Here is a 24,617-nt window from a genome sequence, read left to right as displayed (position 1 = left end):
CTTGAGGCAGAATGAGACAGAAAGGATATGCAACACTAAGCACAGCTGTGAAATGCTATTTAGTCATCTTCACTCTCATTTAAGAGACCAGAATATACCAGGTAGGCTGTGCAGTGTTAGGGACACACTTCAATACTGCTGAAATCCAGTCTTCCTAGAACTTGGATCTGAGCAGGAGCCTTCAGTTATCAGTTCTTTGAATTTCTTTTCCCAGTGCCATCCTTTCCCCAACACCTCCAGAATCATAATGCAGAAAAATACAATAATGATATCAAAGGACAAAGATACAATGGATGCTCTAGAAGTATTTCAGTGAGATAGAGCAGAAATTAAGAACATGTAGAGATAGATGAGAGGAAGTGGATTAGAAAGTGGTCACATCTAAGTGGGCAGGCAAAGCAACATGGTAATAGAATCAACTGGAATAACTTAAAAAACCCTTCCAGAAAGCAGAGACCACAACTGAGATAAAGAAGCTGAAACTGAAGTACCAAATTTAACACTGTTATGGGTTATAAAATAAACTCAAGACAACTATCTTCTTGAAAATAAAGAATAGTTTTGCCTTGATTTCACTGGATTTCAGCATTAACAGATGGCACAGAAAGAAAAAAGACAATAGCTCGACCCCAAAGAATTTTTTAGAATGTTTTTGGTTTTTCAGATTTTTTTTAATAAATGTGCTTTGTTCACAAAAGTAGTGACATAAAAGACAACAGAGATGCCAATACATGTTTTCTTCCTTTTCTTCTCCAGCACCTTAAGAGTGAAAGATGTCTTGCAGTCATAATTTTTGAATATTTCATAACCTAGAAATAATATTCTTGCACCAAAGTCAAATATACAACTCCTGATATCACCACTTTATTATTAAGAGAGATGTAAGTATTTATGTAAATCACTTTCCTCCTCCACAACAATCTCCTGTCCCTTGTGAAAAAAAAACAATACAAACCAAACCAAAAAAAAAAGAAAAACCCAACATAAACAAACCCACAAAACCAAATAACCAATAAACCTGCTTTGGGCATTTAGAATGATCAGCAAGAAAACCAAGCTGTTGTGAATCTCAGGTCCCTAAACCACAGTGTTGTCACCAACCTCCCAAAAAGAATTAAACTTTGAATCTTAATATGTAAGCTATTTTGGGGGATAGATCTTCATCTGAATTGCACTTCTTTGTGTATGAATTGCAAACCAATTTACAGTAATCAATGCAAACACATATGCCTGATGGTGTACTAGTTTTTAAATCGAGTATCAGTTAATCAGTTATTAGGTATACTTTCAAGAATGCACATATTAACCTCCCGTAAACAGCTGAATTTACAGCAGCAATATTTTAACATGAGCACTGCTGGAATCAGTGGTTAATTGGGAAAAAAGGCTTTCAATGACAAACATTTTAATGAAAATAGTGTCTTAAAGCCAATTTTGAAGCCATTGTGTATTTCATTAGAGAAGTATTCTCTGTAACAAAAATTACCAAGTGAACCATGACTCTTGTATGTCTAACCTTAATTCTTTTCTTTTGTACACATCAGAATATAATTGCTTGGTTTGTATAACTCTATCATTCAGACTGAATAACAAATTTGAATTAGGTATTTGGGAATGCTTTAAATTCAGAAAGAGATACAAAAAGCTTATGTTAAAGAATACAGCACCACAGTCCATATCACATTTGAGCATAAGCTGGACCAATGTGATTACTCTATGTAAGAAATACTATAAAAGAAAAACAGGTAGGTCAAACTGTGACACATTCAGTGCAAAACTTCAATGGAAGGAGTAAGTTTCATTTTTGTAGCAACCACTGTAAAATCCACACTACACTTCAATTTATCTAGCAACTTTCATATAAATACAATGTGGCAGTTTATTATGGTGTAAGATACTTCATCACAATCACCTGTGAAAATGTATTAGTATTGTTTTACCAATTTTCAGCAGTCAGAAATAAATCATGATCTGGCACCTAGTTCAAATCATTTACTACTAGGCACCTACATATAGATTTAAGAGCCTAATATCCAAATCGGAAAATTCTGGCCATTATTTTTAAATGGAGGAAAATCTAAGCTAAACCAATAATGAATCCTCTTTTTCTAACCACTGAACAGAATTGATTTTTCCTGCAAAAACTCACAGATTCATTATACAAATTAAAAATTTATAGATGTAAAAACAGATGTTTCATCTCCTTACAGCGCAGACCAGTTTTCACTCAGTTTTTATTTAACTGAACTGATTTTTGGGTCCTAATAAGCAAACAAAAAGCATGTGTTAACTTCACTTGTGTGGTCTCAATTACATGGCTTTATGCAAATATGTGTATCCTTGAAAAACTTGTAGTTATGTTCCTTCTTACAAAATCAGTTTGTAGTCACTGGCTAACTTAGAAGGTCTACAAATAAGGACAATTCAAAAAAAAAAGTTGTTTCTTTTAAAAATGCATAAATAATTTACTATAAAACATGACAAAACTCATCCTGTCCCCCAAAAAACACAGCTGGAAGAGAATACAGAACACTGTAGTTGTGGAAATACTGATAAATATTAGTGCTTGTATACTCATAAAACTGCAAAACATATTCCAGCTTTGAAGTGAAACATAATTGTCTAGACGTACCATACTCCTCTGGGGGAAAAGCCTCATCAGAAATTGCTATTTATACAATGAAATTACACAGTATGTATAACTGTGGATGAATATATTCCAGTGTTTTGGTGTTACATCAAGAGGGCTGCAATAACCATAAAATCAAATGTGCAAGCATTACTGTTTCTCCAGCCCAGGCTTAACCAGAGCGAAACAAATTTTGGAAGAAAAAAGTTTTGTTCCGTAATTAAGAAGGGACATTTGTAACCAAGTGTCTTAACCTATCTGCACGTTTAATTAAAGTGCAAATTATTTCTTCCTACATTTACTTCTCAGAAGCCCACCAACTCCAGTGCCTTAAGCTCAACCACATTGTCTTAAAATACTGAAACAACATTTAACAAATTAAATAGAACTCACACTTCACAGCACTAAAGAAGAGAATGGTACCTTTCTGGAAAAAAAATAGCGATACAAATCTAAAGAAAGTAACAGCAATTTATGCTATGACATGAGTCATTTGCATAAAACTTGTATTTTTTCACTTTCATACAAGAATAAATTTTAAAATTCAAAAGTAGAAAAAAATAGCAAACTCTGTAAACCTTTGCATTTTCTTTATGCAAACCATTTTTCTGTGTTGAGCCCATGTTAGTATAGCAAAATTAGTTAAGCAAGAGGTTTGACTGAAAGGGCATTTCAACTACTACATTAACTTAGAAGCAATATAGGATCTTCTAGCTCATAGAAAGGAATGGAACTAGACTGGCTTTCTCCAGAGTCTGAATCATAGGGAGCATCAGGTAGCTCCATAAAACCGTAAGCTAGCTGTTCATCTTCTGTGTCTGACCGAACATAGCAGGCAGTGTTGGAATACTCCTCATCCTCTATACTGTTGAAATCCTGTGGGATATACAGCATTCCTGGGTAGTTCCTGCTAACTAAGTCACTTGTTGTTTGCAGGGAAGTTTTCCTAAATGCCATCAGGTGCATGTGAGAAAATTTGGAATACTTGAAGCGTTTAAAACCCAAGGACTCTATGGCAATTTTCCAGCTTTTCATCATCATAGCCCGGCGATTCTGATGAGATGAATCAGGAGTTATTACAAGCAGTAAGCCATTTAATACGAGGAGTTCATGTGCCTTCTTGCAGCATATCCATCGTTGATAGGGTGATGGGAAGTAAGAAAGGAGGAGCGAGAAAACGACAACATGGAACAGTTCTCCAGGTAGACAATCAATGGGATTTTTCAGTTGCTTAAGAAAGGCATCTATAGCATCTTGTGCCAGTTGAAGAGGTTGCTGAATTTGAAGATTTAGGAAGTCACATTTGTATACGCTCTGATGGAGTAACAAAAACAGAAAACCAAACATCGAGGTTAGCTTAAAGAGCAAATACAACCAAAATCCACAGAAAAATCAATGATTCCCTTAAAGAAATATCAAGCCTGATGAACATTCCTCTTGCTATTAAATCAATCTAAAAGAAAAACTGAATACATATGCAAAATTTTAGATGTGCAGTGTTTTACTAGAGATTTGATAGCTGAGAACAGTTAATTAAAAAAAAAAACTTATCCCCAAAAGAAAGAAGCATTGAATCAACTACCTCAGAAATTATTTAAGAACTCAGAACATTGCTTGTGTTTTTACAGGTGCTGAAAGCCTTTTATAGGTTTTTATAAACCTGAAATAAGTAATTAGAAACTAAATTTAATACCTCAGAATTTCTACCAGTTCTTTAAAAAGAATCCAAAAAACTCACTAGTTTGGTCACTTGGAAAAAAGTGTCATTTTTTACTGGTATAGACTCAAGGAATAACAAGGCAATATAGATTCTGAAGTTACAATACTGATTTGCAGCAATGATGTAGATCGGTGTTTTAGCTTTGCTGTAGATGTAAAGTGTAGTGGTACACATTTAGGCAGATATCAAAGTAAGCTAAAGACTACAAATCATCTGTTAATCATTTGTGCACTCAAGCTGTCGAAGACTAGAAATCACACTACAACGCAACATACAGAAGAATAAATTCTTAACATCCTTAATCACAAAGCATTCAAAAAGTAAATGCATGTGCTTTAGTGAATCTAAGTTTTGACACTTCATCATAACCCAGGACTGACTCTTCATAAAAACGGTATTAAGATATAATGCTGCAATCTGATAGCAGCAAAAATTGTTCTTAATGCCTAGAGAATGTGCAGCGAATGACAGACAAAAAATATGAAAGCAGGCACAAAACATTCTGTGGAACACACCTGAAAGGTGAAATAAAATATGTTGCATTTGAATACCATGAAAATAGTAGAAAAAATGTGTTTTATGAAGCAGTATTCAAAGATTACTAGAACAGTATTGCAAGGGTATTCATAAAAGAACTAATATGCACAATTGTTTTCAAGTAGAACAGAACGTTATTTCTATTCATATAAAATCACATTCTCTTCCAAGAGTAAGCAAAAAATTACAAAATGTAATCAATATTCAAAAAAATTTGATTTGCTTTTTGTTAGCTTTAATCTTGCCCTTTGATATGCAAAGATCCAGAAAAAGATTTGCATTGTTTGGCCATAACCAAGAAATTTTAATTGCAACCATTATACCTGTAAGGCTGTATTCTGTTTCCCTGTAATACTGAGAGCAGGAAATTACAGTAGCAATTTCATTATATTCTCTAGTAAGTTTTAAAAGAAAGAAGCATTTTGAAAATTGATTGCTCAGAGTGGCATGTTAACTTTACTTAGAACTTCAAAACTTCAAGAGTTAAAAAGTTAGCAGTCACACATATCCTGCTGAAAAAAGCAATTCAGACTGCAAGTATTTCTGAGTAGTGGAGAAACACAAATCAGTAACCCAGAAATAATGTTATAGACAATTTCAAGATTAAGACAGGTTTCAAGTGGAATCTGTAATCAGCTTTAGGACAAAAATTCTGCTAAAGTGGAATTTGCTACTAAACTTTTGATATACAAGTCTTGAACTAATGTTTAAGTCCTCAGAGCCACGGAAGCAGCAGTTATATCTCAGTGCATCCACTGACATTTAAGAACACAATCCTACTTGTGTGAATAATTTGCACAGGTATTTCACAAAATATACTAAGTTGGAAGGGACCCTCAAGTATTGAGATACATATTTTAATTTTTAACTCCAGTACCCTTCCAGCCTCTTTTTTTTTTTTTTTTGTCTCAGACTATATTTACAACATCTGCTGCACACTACAGTCTCAGTTTCCATCCTCCCAGCTTCTAATAATGCACGTTTCCCTCAGCATACCTTACACCAGGACACTGGAAATGAGTGCATGGTGCCTAACTAACGAAAAATATTTATCTTTTCTTGGTAAGCAGTTTCCCTCTCTCTCAAAATCCAAAACGCTTCTATCCTGGAGTGACTTCACACTCCAGTGTGATACACACCTTCAAAGGAAATGTATTTCCATATTCTACAGTTTGCATTCTCTGTATGTAAAACAGAGATTCTAAAAACTTTGAAGACACTTATCCTTTCGTTACATAACTAACATTCAGTTCCTTTTCTTGTATTTCCACAATTACATCCCTCTTATTCCTCCAAATAAATGGAAGTATTACTCAACTTCTTAGTCTATATCCAAAGCATTTCTATATGAAAGTGGATAATCCTTTTTTTTTATTAAAGAAGGAACTATTTAACCCTACAATCAACATTATTTAAGAAACTGGCTTTCTAAGAAGCCTCTGTGCTTCAATTTGTTTTAAAAGGTACTTTAGTATCTTACCTAAGAAATCTGCTAAATCTGAGAATTTTACCAGTTTATTTTATTTTCAGCTTTTACCACAACTTACCAAGATATGTTTTTCAAGCCAGGAGATGACATTACCTATCACAATAAACCTCTGGCTGTTACTCTGAAAATCTTAAATCAGCCCAGGCAACTGCTGGCCTAAAGATAAATTAATTTATTCAGAAGGTTATGGTGCTGATATAGCTCAAAGCAGAGTCATCTTCGGTACATCAGGGCTCATTAATTCTGTTTTGGAGGTAGGACTAAGCTTATCCTAGTCGATGCATTTGACTGCTCAAACTGTACTCCCTGTCCCTCCAAGAACACTCGCTAGCCAGGCTTCAAGGTGCCCTGAACAAGCCAAAGCATCCAAGAGAATCAAAGATGTTGGTGAGCCTGAGACAGGCCTCAGAGTAAGCAGGAAATTAGCACTCTGGGAAGCTCCTACCATGAAGCTATGGTACTAACCATGTCAGATGACCAGAAATCAATTATCTTATTGTTCCCTTCTGCTGGGAGAGAATCTAAGGAACTGGTTAGTACATAGAAACTGCATATGTTCTTTCATCAAATCCACAGAAGTTACTTTTTCAGGACTTTTCCCAATAAAGGTTTTGGTCACTGTACAGTTAAACTAATTTTCATGAGAACAAATGTAGCTTTCTTATGAAAGCATTATTTCTATATGAGATTAGAAGATAGAAAAAAATTAACTAGGCGTACTCAAAAATTAATGTTGAGGTTCAACTCATGTAATGTTAGGTACCTAGGCTGCCATTATAGTCACTGGAGAATTAGTCAATACAGAACCCAATTCATCTCACCATCGAACAGCAGATATTTAGGTTTAATTTTTTTTAATAGATCTTCACTGACTGTAATTAGAACTTAGAACCTGAGATGTAGACACTGAGGCTAGAAATTTCATAGCTAGAAATTCACTTCCCATGTATTACTATTTTAAATGCCACAGGCTGCCATTTCAGTGGCATGTGTCTTTTTTACCTCCTGTGTTATGCCCAACAGCCCCACACAGTCCTACAGCCTCTGAAGTGCTGGAAAGCCATTGTGATGCCTGTGTTTCAAATTAGGCAAGACAAAATCTACTCGAAGTTTGTGTTTTAGATGGCACTAACATTGAATTGCTTTTGAAAGCAATTTAATCAGACTCAAATTTTTAAAGAATATCTTTCAGTATCTCTCAGCATATATGCAAATATACAATTGAGGTGTTAATAGACTAAACATTGTAACAACAACCAACTACCAGGTATTTAGCATGTAAATCACACTGCAGCAAGTAAGAGAACATTACTTTCCAGTTAACTGCATTATTTCACCTGTATACTTCTTTTCACTTCTCCACTTCTAAGGAGGGTTATCTTAGGCTACAGATTTTAATAGTGCCTGAATTTTAACTGTAAGTAGTCAAGGTGTGTGTGGTCAAAGGCTTTTCTGTTTTCTGTCAGAAATGTACTTCTGTGTCTTTTAAAAAAATAAAATATTCCATTTTATCCTTTTGTGTGGTTGATAAATGCAGTTAGTGATGACAGAAGTTGGGTCAAGAGTAAAAGACACAAAGAAATACGACTACAGCAGAATTAGGGCATTTGAGAACCTCACTGCCTAGAGAAAATGAAGCAATTTACCCCAAATATGCTGATAAGTTTGTCTTCTGGATTTTGGAAGCTCAAGAATACTTCTAGCAATAAACAGAAATGCTCCCTTATAGTGTACTTCTGATTAGTAAATCTCCACAGAAAAACTCACCAAATACAGTCACTGATCATTTTCTTCTGTCAGTGAATGCAGCTTCTGAGAGGTTCTTGCCTAAGCATATGCCTACTTAATCATTATTTGTACCTTTTAAGATGCAAGGACTCATCTAAAATACCATTAAAAGACGGCTACTAAAATTTTCCAATTACGAGATTAGTAACACCATTATAAAGATGTCTCTGGGAAAAAAATCTTATTTTTAAAAGAAAACACTAGAACTTTAGGGCCTGTTTATAGGAAAGGATGCAATGTTTAGTTCCTAATAAAACAGATATTTAGAAAGCATTTAACTATTAAATGCAGTTTTTTTACAGTCATTTTGAGGCATTCCACAAATCTGAGGATCAAATTTATATTAAATACAGGAAACATTACATACCTCAACAGCTGGAACAATGTCTATGCCAACTGTCAGAAATTCTTCAAACTTCAGAAATGGATTAAAGCAGCTACCAACATCAAGTAATCTGATCTTTCCCAAGGAGTGAAGGAACCTAAGAAGCAGCAAGAATTATCAATTTTTTCAAATGTAACTTTTAAAGCTGTATTCTGAGTTACAACTTCAGGTAACTAATACAAAAGATTCTCACAGAACACCACAGTAGTGACTAATAGAAGTGAATGCCTTACTTCAATTACTGAGATACTAAAGAACCAAGCTCCATCCAATAAAAGCAGATGGTCCTCAAGCAGAAGAATTTTGTTCAGAGCAGCTGTAGTACTATTAACTTGTGCACTTGTAGTAAGTAAATTAAATTGCAAATTGTGTGTCCACTGACAGGCTTTCTCATATTGTGTTTCTCACTTAACTTTTTGTAGTACTTACTGATTTTGAAGTCACACTAGATAAGAGTTAAAATTTCATGAGTTGAAAAGGGAAACAGAGAACAAATTCATAAATTGCATCATTTACAGGGCTGCAATCTAGAAAAATCCCATGATGATTTGTAACATCTTCGAATATCCAAAATCCATTAACAGGGGAAGATAAAGCCACAGCTTTCACAGGGACTTCACATAGCTGAGAATGCTATTAACCTTCCAGAAAGAAAATGTTCTTTTGCTTCAAGTTTCTGTAGCCAAAACCAACTGACATCTCCAAATTATAAGTTGTTTTGTTTCTGGGAAAGCCTCAGCCCTGGAGACAGATAACGGCAAAGACTTTCAGAAACAGAGGTGCAGGGCCAATGGAATAAAACCAAGCCATGGCTGTGCTCATAGCAACAGCAAAGCAGAAAACAAAAAACCTCTAAGCAGCAGTAAGAGATCCAGGCTATCTGGGCTCCTTCTAGACTTCAAGTAACCTACCTGAGAGAGGATGCTGGAAAAGCAGTAGAAAATGTCTTGTTGCATTCAGCAAAATAATAATGGCAAGTTTAAGCATTTTGCTTCTACATTGAACAGAAGATACCCAGGGCATACTTCTCTCAAAATACCACCATGACCAAGGCAAACAGTGTAACAATTAAGTTAAAGCTGCAAGTATTACCAAGCTACCCTGTAAGTCAATCAGTACCCAGTGAGATTTCAAAATTAAGATGAAAGCAACCGTTTTTCCAGACTTGGAACAGGAATTTGGATACAGATCCTAGTACCCATAAATCTCAAACATGGACTGAAGTCAAGTAGTATCTTTTCCCACATAAGGGTAGCCTGAGGTTTCTCAGACCAGTATATCTCCTTGTCTAGCAAATGGAGACATTAATGGCAGATCCTTTCTCATTCAAACACAAAAATGTATGCCTGTATGTATGCTTGCATTCTATATTAGAGTCCAATATGGTAACAACAAATCAATGGATACATGGGACCACAGGAAGCATAACAAGAGGAAACAGGATGCAGTGAAAACTTCCCATAAAAAAAAAAGAGAGCCTCTAGAGATCTAAACATGTTCTCTTTTAAGTGTTCAATGAAATACTTGTCAGATTAAAATTAAGCAGCAACTCCCAGAAGCCTCTAATTTCCAGGACAGCCACTTCACCTATGGTACACTGAAAAAATCACTATGATGTGTACTTTCTTCCTATTTACAAAAGCTACCTTAATTATATATATTTATATATTAATTGAGAGAGGATTATATATGGGATGAACAGAATTATTGTCTTTACACACAGCAAAGTAAAACAAAGAGTCACAGGCTTAGTCATACGGACAGACAAACCCACAACTCTTACTTGTAGTGTTACATGACCAAAACGGAGTGACAGTATTTAAACACTGTGCGTAGGTTCCCCATATCCCTTGTACCAAGGGATACAAGTTTGAGACTTCACTACTAGATCAGTGTAGACATGACAAGGCATTTCAGGAGAGATCTCTGCTATGTGTAATATACAGTCCATTTTCTTTCTGATAAACTCTGTAATTTCTTCTGTAAGGCATAAAAAAAATGTTGATTGTTTTCTCTGGACAGTAACTTAGACCAGTTATGCCTTGTTTTTCAAGGTCTGTGTGGCTACTAAGAACTTACTATTATTTGCAGCTTATTCTGGTAAATATTATAAAACTTGCCTTTTCCAGGTATGTCTTAAGGGGTGAGTATATTTTTAAAGTTTTGAGAATGAAAATAAAAATCATCAGCACTCATTATATTAACAAATCCTTTTAAAATAATTCATAAAAATTCTCTATTAACTCCTTTCTGTACCCATTAGAACAAAAAGGAAGGCTACAAACAACTGGCAGCAAGAAGGCAGGTGAAGCTAGCTATGCAACAGCCACTCTTAACTGCAGAAAGTATGAAGACAGATCAAAAAGAGAGCAAAGAAATGCAAAGAGAGAACCAGTGCTTTATCCTGACAATGTCTCCCACTGGTAGGCAGCTTTAAAGCATATATGATCATCAAACCTATTGATTTAAACAAACATGACAGACACAAAAGGCACCAGGTCCTAAGGACAGACACACCTACTAGTTATATTAATAACATGTCATTCTTTCCCTACCTGACACTACACCTAGCTTCAAGTAATAGCTGATCACAGCAGACATGCTAAAGTAAAGGAAAAAAATCTCTACACAACAGAAAAAAACACTATTGCAGGAAGTCATAACAACTATCCCATAAAGAATATGAAACAAGTTATAACTTTTGTAGATTCTATGCTTATGCATTCCTTATTTCATTGTCTTTGCAAAATATGAATTTTTTTCCATCACATGTGGAACAGTCACAAACATGACATGTTATTTAGGAAAAAAAAAATGGAGGGTGGCATTCCAGAAATAATAAAGTTAGTCTTGGATGCCAAAAATACAATTCTTACTTGAGTGAAGGTCAAAAACAAAATTAAAACTGTTGTTTGGAAAATACCTCAAGGATACTACAAGTTCTGCAGAGCCAGTCATCAGAAAGTTAGCACATTAAAAGTTAAGGGTTGTAATTCCAAATTGCTTTTGAAGTGTGTAATTGGAATCAAGAGTTTCTCTGCAATTATTTATGAAGAGAAAGTTTTAAGTACTCTGATATTTACATTTGGCACTTAGTACTTACATAAGCAATTGACTTTTCAATAGTGCTGAACAGCCATTAGATTCTAACTTAATTAACATCTCCCTTATTTCACCTCAAGGTTTAATATAAATTGCATTGCACACCAATGACATACTGAAGTGAAATTGCTCTAGCACTAAAATGAAGATGACTAAGTTGTCATTCTCTAGCAATTTTTTTATAGCATTCACCAAAATATACTACAACATAAACAGCTCTTGAAATGCATATATTCACATGAAAATTCCCCTTCTTAACTATTAAAAATACATCATTCTGATCTAACATGTTACAGCAAAAAAATGTCATGGTAAGTTTTAACACTCAAAAAAGAGGGGAAAAAAGTCAAAACAAGTAAAACTTACTCTTCTGTCATAGCTTCATGATTTGTCAAGCCGAAGTTTGGCAAAGGATCTTCAATCTTGGGAGTCTCAGGAACATTTAAAGCTGGAGTGGTCTTAGAAGCAAGAAGTGCTTTTTTTTCATCTTTCTCAAGTGCTTTTCTTTTCCCACCATTCTGAAAATACTCTCGGCATACACTGAAAAGACAAAAAAAAATTTCCCCAGGAAAACAGAATGCTTTTCTTAGTCACTACTATAGCTAAGATACATACCAGAGGGTTAAGAGATACAAGTGCTGCCAGCTTTTAAACAAATCTGGGTTTTATTTCAACTTTGGTAAACCAGCTTTAAAAAAGATGCAGTACACCCAACAATGGAAAATCAAGTGGTGAGTTGTTTGGGCTTTTCCCCCCTCCAAAATTACCCTGTAAGTCACAGCTGAGTAAACAGATTCAAAATATTTTTATCTGGATAGACTTTTAAAGTAAGACAGCAGAAGTCTTGTCAGAACATCACCAGACAGTAAACTTCAGCTCTGTTCTCCACTATAGTGCAAGGAGTTATCAGCTAGATCCCCACCAATACAAGGTTTTAAAATGTGTGTCTTGCTGGCACATAAGCTGGGGAAAAAGAAACCTAATCCAGATTTATGTGCAAACTTATATCCAACAGTTTTTACTTTTAATTGAGTCTGCCTGGGTAACTTTGGTTTTAAGTAACAGCTAGTAGCTGTATTATTGAGGAAGACTTATTTTAACTTTCAGTTTTCCCCCATATTTACTTATTTTTCTCATAGGAACCAGAACAAAATAATCTAATCATACTAGAACACAAATATTATCCAGTTTAAAGAAATTAGTGTAACAAAAGAAGTTAAAGAGCACTTGTGCTCTTCAATCAGTAGTCAGCATTAGTGTACGAGAAGCAAGCACTATGTTTGAGAATAACTGAATTTCATCCACAAAATATAACTAGAACTGGAAAAAATTGTTGCTGCGAAATTAAAAAGCAGGACTCTCCCTGAACAATTTCATTTTTTAAATTAAATATGCCATCCAAGTATTTGCACGGAAATTTTAACAGAAATAATACTTATTTGAATAGTGTTTTCTGAACAACTCATTTTTATGATGCTTTCTTGAAATTCACTTCATTTTCCTCTAACAAAACTGCAGAAGTTTGAAGGAAACATTCCACAAAACAAATTCAAGTGTAGTTTAATAATATCTTATACAAAGATACACAAAATATCTTATACAAAGCAGGAACAAGATAATGACACTTCATATCACAGACTTAAGGATGAACACGCTGGTATAATGGTGCATTTAAATCACAAACAGTGACAAGGACTTGGAATACACAGGGCTTATCTAAGGCTTGGTGATATTTTAGGCATCGAATATACCCAGTCTCTTCCATCATATAAGATGTGAAGGGACAATGAAAAAAATGTCATTGGAGTGGCACTGAGTTTCTTAGATGGAAACATACACTAACAGGTACAGATAGAAGTAACTTACCCCAAAACAGGTAGGAAAGAAGCACCTTGAGTCAGAAATGTGCAGTCACAGAATGGGTCAGGTTAGAAGGGACCCCAGCAGGTCACCTGGTCCTACCTCCCTGCTCAAACAGGGTCATCCCAGAGCACATGGACCAGGATTGTATCCAGAGGGTTCTGGAATATTTTCAAAGAGAATTTCCACTTATCTGTGCAACCTGTTCCAGTGCTCAGTCACCTGCACAGTAAAGAAGTTTTTCCTCATTTTCAGGTGGAACTTCTGGTGCATCAGTTTCTGCCCACTGCCTTTTGTCCCATTGGCTGACATGAGCCTGGATCCATCCCCTTGACACCCTCTCTTCAGATACTGATAGACAGTGATGAGGTCCCCTCTCAGTTTCTCTTGAGATTGAACAGATGCAACTCCCTCAACCTTTCTTCATAAAACAGATGCTCCAGTCTAGCCTGCAATACTACCAGACATACAGACTGCAAAATTATGCAGCTGCATCCATTAGAGACTGCATGTATGGAAAGACAACAATTCTAAAATTAACTAAGTAGTTAATGCCTAAGAAGGCAGTCACTAGCAGGAAAGAAATTTTAAAAAGATCAATAAACAAATGAGAACACCAGAAAAAAACACTTGCATTACTGCTAGTATGCTAATTAGTGTATTTTACACATTTTATTATTTATTTAAAAACAGGTGATCAATTTAGAACTATTTAGTTCTGTGTATCAATTAGTCAAAGAAATGAAACTTGGAAAGAAAAACTGTTTTTGTCCATTTATCAGCTACTGCACCACTTTGTTATCACCCTGCAGTCTCTTTATTTTATTCTAAGTCTTTTTTTCTCATTACATGTCTTAAAACATCCAAAATCAACGGCAGCTTAAGTAGTGTTGCATTGACATGTAAGACACTAGAGAATTCTCAGCCTTGGAAGAATGAGTTCTTGTTCTTCTCAACTATTCATGTTATCAACCTTTTAATTCCCTAGAAGCTGGTATGCTACCCAGCTTAACACTTAATGAGCACAGGAGAACCACCTACTTGTAAAGTGCAAATTCTTCTTGTCACTGAGAAGCCATTTCTTCCTCATTCTTGGTATTGATGCAAGTGTTTTTTCTATCCTTCTACCCCTATCATGTCAAGTAAGTTCTCTTAATTCTATATTCTTCATAACAGACCTTCCTCATTTGCATATAAGACACTATCAAAGTCAACCACAAAGAGAACCATCTACTTCTGCATTTTTCCTGGTGGACACCTGGCCAGTGCCACAGGAAAGCCCAAGAATGGATGAAATTCTTCACATTCAGATCCCAGGCTCTGCCTACTGGTTCAGTACCACGGGATACCAAAAAACCCCAGCCAAATCCATCCAATCCAAACAAAAAAAACCTCAGATCATACTGCACTTCATAGTCACTGAGGGTCATCTTCGCTTTACACTTTTCTGACATCACAGTCATTCTGGCATGATTACTACATGTTGTCCTTTTGGCTCCTGAACTCTCAGAGGAGTTGTCTATGTACTTCCCCTGTAGAAGTGACCCCCACACCTCCTGTGGGTTAACAGTGAGCACATGGACACTCACTGCACTGGCAGTTAGCAGAGATAATGCACTCCGTAGTTTACCTCGTGGTAACTTGCTGATGTAGCCAGAGGTTTAACTTCACAGCCATTAAAATCCATCATAGATCACTCTGGTTTTGAGTATGCAGTTATATAAGACTCTACAAAACAATGGTCGCAAGTAAGGAACAGAGCATCTCAATTACCTACAAAGTGAAAATTAAGCAATCTGTTTTATAATTCTAAAAACTGACACAGCTCCATTTTTAACTGACAAACATTCAGTTTGATGACACAATATTAGCTCTACAATTAACATACTTGCTTGTGAAGAATTGTGCAATGTAAATACTATCTGAGCTAACACTTGCTACAGTTCACACAAACTGTGAAATAAATATTTCAGGTCCAAACTGTTTCAGTTCCTAGATGAGGAGACAGGTTAGGTTTCTGGGTGAAGTGTGCAGTTCATGTCTTTGCTTTAACAAAAAAAATCAAAAAATCAAATCTTTGTGTTTCCTCAGTGAAACTTATCTTCCGTATTTCAAATCTCAAACAGTAAATAACCTGTTCCAGTTGACTCCCCTGCTCTGTCTGCCACTTGGGCTGGACACATAAAAGAAGTCTCAGGAAAAGACAACATGAATATATATGATTTTGTTAATACTCACCAGCAATAAAAGAGAAGCTTTGTTTTCAAAAAGAAATACTAAATCCATGACTTTCAGTAGAATATAAAATGAAAAAAAAAGAGGGGGACATTGCCAAGAAACACCATATGAAATTTAAAAAACATAACAGAATCCTTAATTAATTCTTCTGCCCAAGTAATAACAAATAACTAAATTAAAGCTGGTGTGGTCAGCTTTTATCATAGCGAAAAGCAGTTTCTGATAGCTGTAATCAATACTTGAGGATTTTAAGCACCCGATTTTATCGACTGACTCTTTCTTTCTGCATTATCATGAGGAAAAGGTGAGCTTGATTTATGTTCCTTAAAACATTTACTAACCAAAAGCCAATACTGAAGATGGCTTTCAGTGAAGGTACAGAGAAATAGCAAACTTCCCATCAGAGCTGAAGGAATGCCTGGACTTCTCATCATGGTTTCTGCTGCAAAACATATCTCCTCCTTCCACACACACTGAGGAACAAGTTCATAAATGACTACTCTCAGAGCTGCTAGCTTGAAAAAAAATAAAATTGCAAATGCTTCTGCACCTTAAAGCCATCTACCTCCCAACCTCCAAAGTGAAGGGAGGGGAGGAGTCTCAACTGTGCTTGTACACATTAATCATACCTAGAAGAGCAGTCAAGTTTCCCTTGGACTAAAAATATTTTGTGGTTGTCATGTGCAACAATCCAGCTTCAAATTAAGGAAATAGTGTTCAGCATAGGTAAGAATACCAGGTTTCTCAGTGTAAAGTATTGGAATTTTTTATCAGCATAATTATATATTTTTAAACTGCAAGTTAACAAACTTCTATATAATACATTTTTCCACTTTTTTTTTGATATTTGGTCTCAATTCTAGGAGTTTGAGACATTTTCCTTTTGAGAAACGCAACTAGATCTGTAATCATATGTTTCTCTTGGGGTGTGGCCACCCCAAGCCAGTTTCTGAAGGAAACATCTTTTATTGCCAGAGGATTCCAAGAACTTGAAAATAGTCAGCAGTTATCACATGATCATTGCTTTAATTAGCTCTAGTGTTCAACAAACAAATTATGCTCTCGTCAGAACAAAGCAGTCATAGAATATCCTGAGTTGGAAAGGATCCATCGGGGTCACTGAAGTCCAACTCCTGGACCTGCAGAGAACAGCCCCAAGAGTCACACCATATGCACAAAAGTATTGTTCAAACACTTCTTGTTTGAACCAAGTGCTGTGACCATCTCCCTGAGGAGCCTGTTCAGTGCCCAACCACCCTCTGGGTGGAGAACCTTTATCTAATATCCAACCTAAACCTCCCCTGACACAACTTCAGGCCATTCCCTTGAGTTCTGTCACTGGTTACCACAGATCAGCGTCTGCCCTTCCCCTCAGCAAGGAAGTTGTACCTGCAATGAGGTCTCCCCTCAGAGACCCTCCCTTCTCCAGGCTGAACAGACCAAGTGACCTTAGTCACTCTTCAAAAGGCTTCTCCTAAAGCCCTTCACCATCTGTGCTGCCCTCCTTTGGACACTCTCTCACAGCTTTGTATCTTTCTTTTATTGTGGCACCCAGAACTGCCCCCAGCACTGGAGGTGAGGCTGCCCCAGCTCAGAGCAGAGCAGGACAATCCCCTCCCTTGCCCAGCTGGCCATGCTGTGCCTGATGCCCCCCAGGACAGGGTTCGCCCTCCTGGCTGCCAGGGCACTGCTGGCTCACATTCAACTGGCCACCAACCAGGACCCACAGGTCCCTTTCCCACGTGCTGCTTTCCATTGTTTCATTCCCCAGTCCATCCATACATCCAGGGTTACACCATCCCAGACACAGAATCTGGCACTTGTCTTTGCTAAATTCATATAGCTGGTGATTGCCCAGCCCTCTAACTTGTTGAGGTTTCTCTGGAGAGCCTGTCCGCCTTCAAGGGAGTTAATAGTTCCTCACAATTTAGTATCATCAGCAAACAATGTGTTTAATAGCAAAAAATTAAGACTGTCATATAAATGTAAACATTGAACATTGTCTTTTCCCATTTTAAATGGTTCCCCTCCTGCTGTTTCTGCCACCTTCCTCAGTTCCATTCTCCTTGCAGTGAATTGCTCAACTAATTGCATTCAACAAAAAAACCTGCAAAACGGTATTAAAGCGACTTGAAAACATTAATTCAATCTTCCAATTAAACAGGATCAGCTTTCCAGTCTAGCAGAGATCTGTTACTCTCAAAGATCCTCCAATAGATTACTTAGCCTTCTCTTCTTTTGACTAGATAGCTCCAGTTTCTAGAAAAGAACATCAAAGCTTTTGTGGAAAAAACAGAAGGTTTTTGATAATTTCTTTATCTTTCTTATAGTTGATCAGGTGTTTGTTGTTTTTTAAATGCAGTGGCCAAGGTGATATTTTGGTTAAGAGCAATGCTAAATAAAGTCAGAGTAGTACTTTACATATCTCGTGGACAATCTCATTGACACACTCAAGTATGATACTTGCTTCTGCAAAAGCATCCCATGACCACTTCATATTCAGTTTATGGTCTGCTTCAGAATCCAAATAGTTTTTTGAAAGACTGTCACAATCAATTATTCCCTGGCCTTTATTTGCATAGCTAATATTTAATACAGTAGATAATGTTTAGTATAGTTTATAACTGTATTAATTTTAATTCTGCTCTCAGAGTGACAGTTCTCTCTCTTTGGTCTCATTTCCAAATTTAATACACTTCAACAGACTGCTAATAAAAGTATTGATTAGTTATGGATACAGGGATAAACCTTGCCAGAATCCTTCTCAGTAAAAAAATTAAAATTAGAATTTAAAAAAATATATTTAAAAATATTTTAAAAATAATCTTTTCCCATCTATTCTCTGGAAATGTTTCCAAACAGTTCTGTACTCGCCTGTCATTTATTTCATCAGAACTGTATTTCTTTGCTCATTAAACAGTCAGAAGAGTTTGTTGGTTTTTTATTTTTTTTTTTTTTAAATACGGGTCTAGGTAGTGTTTTGTCATGATAATTAGAAAAGCAGACTTTATTTCTTGTTCTTTAAAAAAACAGTCAAGTCAACACAAGTCTGAACACTGAGGCAAAAGCAACAGAAAGAAACAAACCTGCTGGTCTAGCTTATTCTGTTTTAACTAGAACCAGAACAGGCTGGCATTCATTGTCCGTACAAAGGTACACCAGCCTATCTATGCCAGCAAAAATTAAAGAGTTACAATTATTCAGGGTAAACACCATCTTAACCTGTTTTAAGTTTTGTGTTCTAATATAAATAAATGAGAAACAAAAGTGTTAATTTGCAAATACTACTTTCTACTCACATTCCATTTTCTAAATATATATAAAGGAAAGAAGGAAGAAACAGTTGAGTGTTGCCCAGGCTATTTATACCACCACTCGGGATCCTAAACCTGGATCTGAAAGCAGATAAAGTTTTAATCCTTCTTCCCCCATACCTCTCCCCACTTAACAGTTCTGTAATGTTTCCCTGAAACAATAAACAAAATTGGCCCTATACAACTCGGCATATGGCCACCAGCACAGTCTGTCATGTACTGCTTTCCATCTTTTACAGCTTCTAGAGTCTGGATACATGTTCTTTCAATCAACACTAATGAAGAAGTAAAACAGTAAGTTTTATGTCATCTGGTTTAAGAATTAATGTCAGATTTTTTCCACTGTCTTCAACTAAATAGCTAGAAAGAGTTTTGAAAGAAAAACAAAATTGTTATTCTTGATCCTGAGAAGTACACACAGCTTCTCTAGTGGTTATTCTATACTACCAGATTTATTTTATCAGATTCGGAAAATGAAGGAAAGAACAAAAACCCACAAAGTCTTTTGTACTTTTTTTTCCCTTTTAACTAATGGAAAAAACACTTCTCAGTTTCCAATCACTGAAAATATCTTCCTTCAAATTAAAACAAAACAGTCTCTCCTTTCTTCAGGAGGTAAACACTGGTGGCTCCAAACGATTTTCAGCACTGCACTCACAAACTAAAATTCACCCTAATACAAAACAGCTACCTTCCTGCTGTCATGGTAACATAGTAATAAGCACTGAGCAAAAGCTTTCACTTCAGTCTCACAGTTCTCTTGCATGCAGTTCTGCACCCTGGCACAAGGAGGAGTAACAACAATGGGACCTGCCACCAGTCTGGCACACCTCTTGGCCCCTTGGGAAAGTACAAAAAAATTGCAGAACACAAAACCAATCTGATATGCCTTGGTATATAGCAATCCAGGCCTCAGAAAAATCTGAGAACTGACAAGTACACTCTCCTTTTCTGTAAAAACTCCTGATCCCTTGACTTTGCAAAATGAAAGCTATGTGCTTTATCTAAAGCTTTATATTAAGTCAGAGCATTCTAGTGTCTCTTAGTGGGTGGATTCTCTTCCTAATATGAGCTCAGGCTGCAAAGCCCAAACTGGGCATTTACTTCCATGTTTACTTTGTACATGATCTACAACAGAAACCAAATGAGAGCCCCAAACCTTCTATAAAACAAGTCATCACTGTCCGAAGAAACATTATCCTGTCCTATATGGTAACAGAAACTTGCCACAAATTAAGGGATTACTCCTTAGCTGAAATTAAAGAACACACAGCCCTATTGAAAACGTTTCATATATTAGTTGACAATCAAACTGCAAGAAAATATCAAGCAATGTTCCATGACATCTCCCCTAGGTCCAGTACAACTATTTTTTTCACAGATAACCCGAACTGTGGAACAGTCAGTTTCAGTTCCTTTACAAGTGATCTGAGAATGATACCAAATCAAGGCAGGGTGGGAGGAAGATGCTGCAAGAAATCACTGTATTAAAATTCAGTACGATTCAAAGGAGTGCAATGTAATAAAGAGAAATATAAGTATCAGCATTTCCACAGAAGTAATGAGTAGCACAAATACAAATAAACAACTAACAACTCAGGAAGCCTGTAACACAGAAATAAGCTGCTGGGGATCACAAAGGAGTGAAAGTCAGTGCCATGCCAATCACCAAAAAACAAAACAAACACCCAAACGAAAGAACAAAACCAATAAAAAAAGCCAAATAAGACTCAAAACCAACAATATCAAACCACCACCACCACCAAGGTCAATAGCATAAATGAGAGTCTACTACAACCTCAATAAAATCTATTTTATTTATCCCTGACAAAGCCATTGAAACACGGTCCATTTTTGGGTTTAGGTCTTTATAACTGAGACACCTCTCATGTAATTGGGATATAGATACACAAAGCACAAAGAAGAGTGTCTATAAAGAAACACTTCACTATGACAGCTTTTTTCTAAGCTAAAGGATAAAACATTGGTAAGTAAAGGAATAGTTTTAAAATATTTAAGGGTTTATGTTAGGGAAAAAAACCTCAGGTTATTATTACTTGCTCCATTTCCAGAAGGCACAGAACAGCTGAAGCTGCCACCAAGATCAACCATTTCACAGTCAATTCCTTCTTGTCTTTTTTGTTTTATGGGCTCAAGAGAATTTAAATTTAACAAAACCACATCTATTCTTTGCTCAGCACTTTGCAACACTCACCTGCAGGACCTACAAACTTGCACACAGGATTACTTTTTGGCTTTCTGAAGTCATTCCCTTCCCAATGGCAAGACCATTGATACACTCTATTCCCATTTAAATCTCAAGAGCATTTTTTTTTTATTCTGCTGTACAGATTCCATAGCATGTCTTGGATGCCAACTGTATGCAGGAATTCTGAATGACCAGCATTTCTCCTATTTTTCCTATTTATTTTTCTCAGGGACTGAAATAGTTTAGCCCCTCATTTCATGACTTTACAGTTCAGATAGTCCAACAAAAACTAGATGTTTATGACTAATAGGATTTTTAGAGTTTTAAATACATTTAAAACAAGTTTCACAATGCTAAAGTCTGTCACAGGAGATTAAGAATTGAAAATTAAGCACCAGAGAGAGATCTGCATTTAGAGATCAAACACTATTATATGTACAAATCAAACCAAACCATTGAAAATTAAACTTGAGTTACACTCACTGCATTTATTCAGCTTAGGTTCAAAAGCATGGAAAATTACTTCATAGGTTTTTGCAAACAGCTTCAGTATTTGAGAAAAAAATTGTTTGTTGAAAATACTTCAAAAAAGGATCACCAAACCACTTCTTAAGCTATTTTCTTAGTAAGGTGGAACACTAAGAAGGTATTTCTTTAAGAAAGCAAAAAATAATTAGTATGCTATAGGACAAATGTTAAACATTGGCAAAAAGAAAAAAAACAAACTAATTACACTTTGTATTATAAATAACTGCAAGTAAAAGCATGCAATTGCATGTTTCAAATACATTATTTACCTGCAACACCATTCAATTCGGCCTTCCCCTTCACAAGTTTTTGCCCAGTGATTATCTGCAAGGTTTTTCATTGCCACAGCATATTCACACAGGGTTTCCTCATCCTCACAGTGCTCACGCCAGATCTTATCAAAGTCTCCCACTAAACAAAACAAAAAAATTGCACGTCAGATACAAAGTCTCTCATTATCTACACAGCAAAATCCCCATCCAGTTAAAAAGTTGCATAATGCACCAAGAGATTACTTTACCTGCACATAACAAAAACAAACCCTCCTTTCTCTAGTCATAAACACAAAATTCCAAGTTTTGGGACAGGAAGGGGCTGTCAGGCACTTGAGAAACTAGAAATATCAGTACATGGATTTTGTTCAGTTTGTTCTGTGAAATTAAAGTCCCTGGGAAGTTAAGCTTTCAGATTTCTGTGAATGAGCATTAACATGACAAACATTTTAGAAGTGAAAGATTTAAAGGTTTCTACTAGCATTCACATCCATGGCAAATACTGTAGATGACATCACATGAAAAGCCATGAAAGTTAAATCCACAATATAGATTTCTTTGAGTATACTGAAAAAGAAAAAGGAATTCAAACTCTCATTGACTGCTGTCTAATCTAGCCAGGCCCAGTAAATTAGCTTCTAAGGATAGTACTGAAGAATCAAACCAACTATGATAGGGAAATCTCAGACAAACTCCTCTGCTGATCTCTAGGGACAGATGTATTTCCATGCTGCTCACCTTGCTGAAAAGAAGTCTTGCAGGTTAAGTTCTGGCACTGCAAAGTAATTAAACACAATGATTTTCCTTCTTTGCTCCTAAGTATCCACTTCTCCTAGCCTGCTTTTACGTAATGTGCTGCTAAACAAAAACAAGATAAACGCTAGTCATGGCTAGGCCCAATTCCTATACAGCATGCAAACCCTTGGTGTACCTTACTCAAAGGGTATTTCTGCCCTAAGAAAAACACTTTCCTGGTATGGTGTTCACGAATTTATTTTGTGTTTCTCAATCACAAATGTGTGCACATATGTAGAATATATGTCAATCTGCAGAATAAAAAATATGTACTGATTTTGAACTTACAAGCTAATACAGCTAAAAATAACTTTTCAAGAACACAGCTATCTTTTAAGCTTTAACTCTGACAAACACACTTTTCACATGGTTCCATCTTGTAGCACCTTTATATGAGAAGGAAATATTTTAAAAGTGTATCAGCCATAAGCTAACAATTAATGTCTGTTAAAGCCTGAAAATAGCTTACAGTATAACCTGTTCTCACGCCAGTATGAGATTTCTTATGGCAATTTCTTTGATATAGTTTGTCTTAATTAACAGCAAATCAAGGATTTTTTACAGTGGCAGCCTTTTTATTTTTTCCCTCCTGTGCAAAGCAGCAACAATCCTCACCTCATTTGTCGTCCACTTGCAGAAAGACTGGCCCTGATGGACAAGTATAGATGTATACTTAAAAGATTTAAATCAACCATCCAGGTTACTCCCTGCTTAGGTTTGGTTTAGGGATGTCACAGCAATTTTCAGAAATAAGCATCTAGCACACTTGTACAATCATCAAAGTGAGTCATATTTAAAATTAGGTGTTTATACTCCCTTGTCTGAGATGGCAGTTGAGATGGAAGGGAAGGGAGTGGCCAGAATTTAATGTTATCAAAATGGGAAAGCTGTGCAATAAATTATGTGTTCTACTTGCTAGTCAACAAGCATATATAAGAAAGCGATTACATTGGACAAAAAGAAAAGGGTATAATACTGAATGGCATCCCTCATTATTTTCCAAATTAATCAAGTTCAGAGAGGTATGCTTTATAAGAAATGGTATCAGCAAGGTCAGAGGTTGACCACCAAAGCAAACACCCAAGTTGCAGGCAAGTCCCCACAGGGGCTTCTGCTAAAACCTGTGGGGCATTTTTCCAGAGCTTTCAGGAAAGCCTTCTGCAGTAACAAACACGCAGAACAGAACATACCCTACTGACAAAAGAGAGCAGAAAATGGCATCAACAGTTGCCTACCAGCACAGGGGACAAAATAAACACAACTCCTAGCAATCTGTATTTTTTGTGTCAAAGTGCAGAACCTATATAGCACCAAGCCAGAAAGCACTAGCAAAGTTCAAAGTGATTCTCAATAGCAAATTAATCCTGGTGCAATTTAGATAAAGTGTCATAGTTTCTCTGACACAATACTCTGAATCCTACTGCATGCTCCAGACAACTGTGAAATGCTTCAATGAATTGCAGTTGCTAAAGGTTTGTTTGAATATACGGTTGATCAGAAAGATGAAAAGTAAATGAATGAACACTTACTGAAGGAAAATATCACAAATACAAAATCTGAAGTTTATTAATGTTCTTTTATTTATTCACTTTATCTGGTCTATCCTGAAGCAATTATTGTACTTCCAAATGCCCCCTTTCCTTAAAACTTAAGAAGTAAGACAGATGGGAAAGAAGAAATATGCAAAGACCAGATGTTCTTAACTAGCCTACCCTTAGTAAAAGTAGTGATGCCTTCTAAAAATGAATCCT

General features: G+C 36.0%; 1 protein-coding gene across 7 annotated transcripts in view; it reads right to left on the bottom strand.

Annotated features, from left to right (window-relative positions):
* Window positions 1-835: 835 nt before the first annotated feature.
* BMT2 (base methyltransferase of 25S rRNA 2 homolog) overlaps window positions 836-24,617 on the bottom strand; it is a 33,862-nt gene continuing 10,080 nt past the window's right edge. For 2 of the 7 annotated variants that reach the window (XM_015628299.3, XM_033514637.1), the window contains exons 2-6: window positions 22,810-22,846; window positions 22,069-22,210; window positions 12,017-12,190; window positions 8,531-8,645; window positions 836-3,943 (exon numbers count right to left, since the gene is read on the bottom strand). In XM_015628299.3, coding sequence (XP_015483785.1) covers window positions 3,314-3,943; window positions 8,531-8,645; window positions 12,017-12,190; window positions 22,069-22,139 — 990 coding nt within the window. In that variant the 5' untranslated portion in view covers window positions 22,140-22,210; window positions 22,810-22,846 and the 3' untranslated portion in view covers window positions 836-3,313. Of the gene's footprint in view, window positions 3,944-8,530; window positions 8,646-12,016; window positions 12,191-15,140; window positions 22,033-22,068; window positions 22,211-22,809; window positions 22,847-24,617 lie in introns of those variants that run through there. The other 5 variants (XM_015628298.2, XM_033514638.1, XM_015628301.2 and 2 more) reach the window with 4 other exon arrangements.

The sequence above is a fragment of the Parus major genome, chromosome 1A (genome assembly GCF_001522545.3).
Source record: "Parus major isolate Abel chromosome 1A, Parus_major1.1, whole genome shotgun sequence".
NCBI lineage: Eukaryota > Metazoa > Chordata > Aves > Passeriformes > Paridae > Parus > Parus major.
The sequence above is the reverse complement of the archived record's forward strand: the minus strand, read 5'-3'. Positions and strand labels throughout refer to the sequence as shown.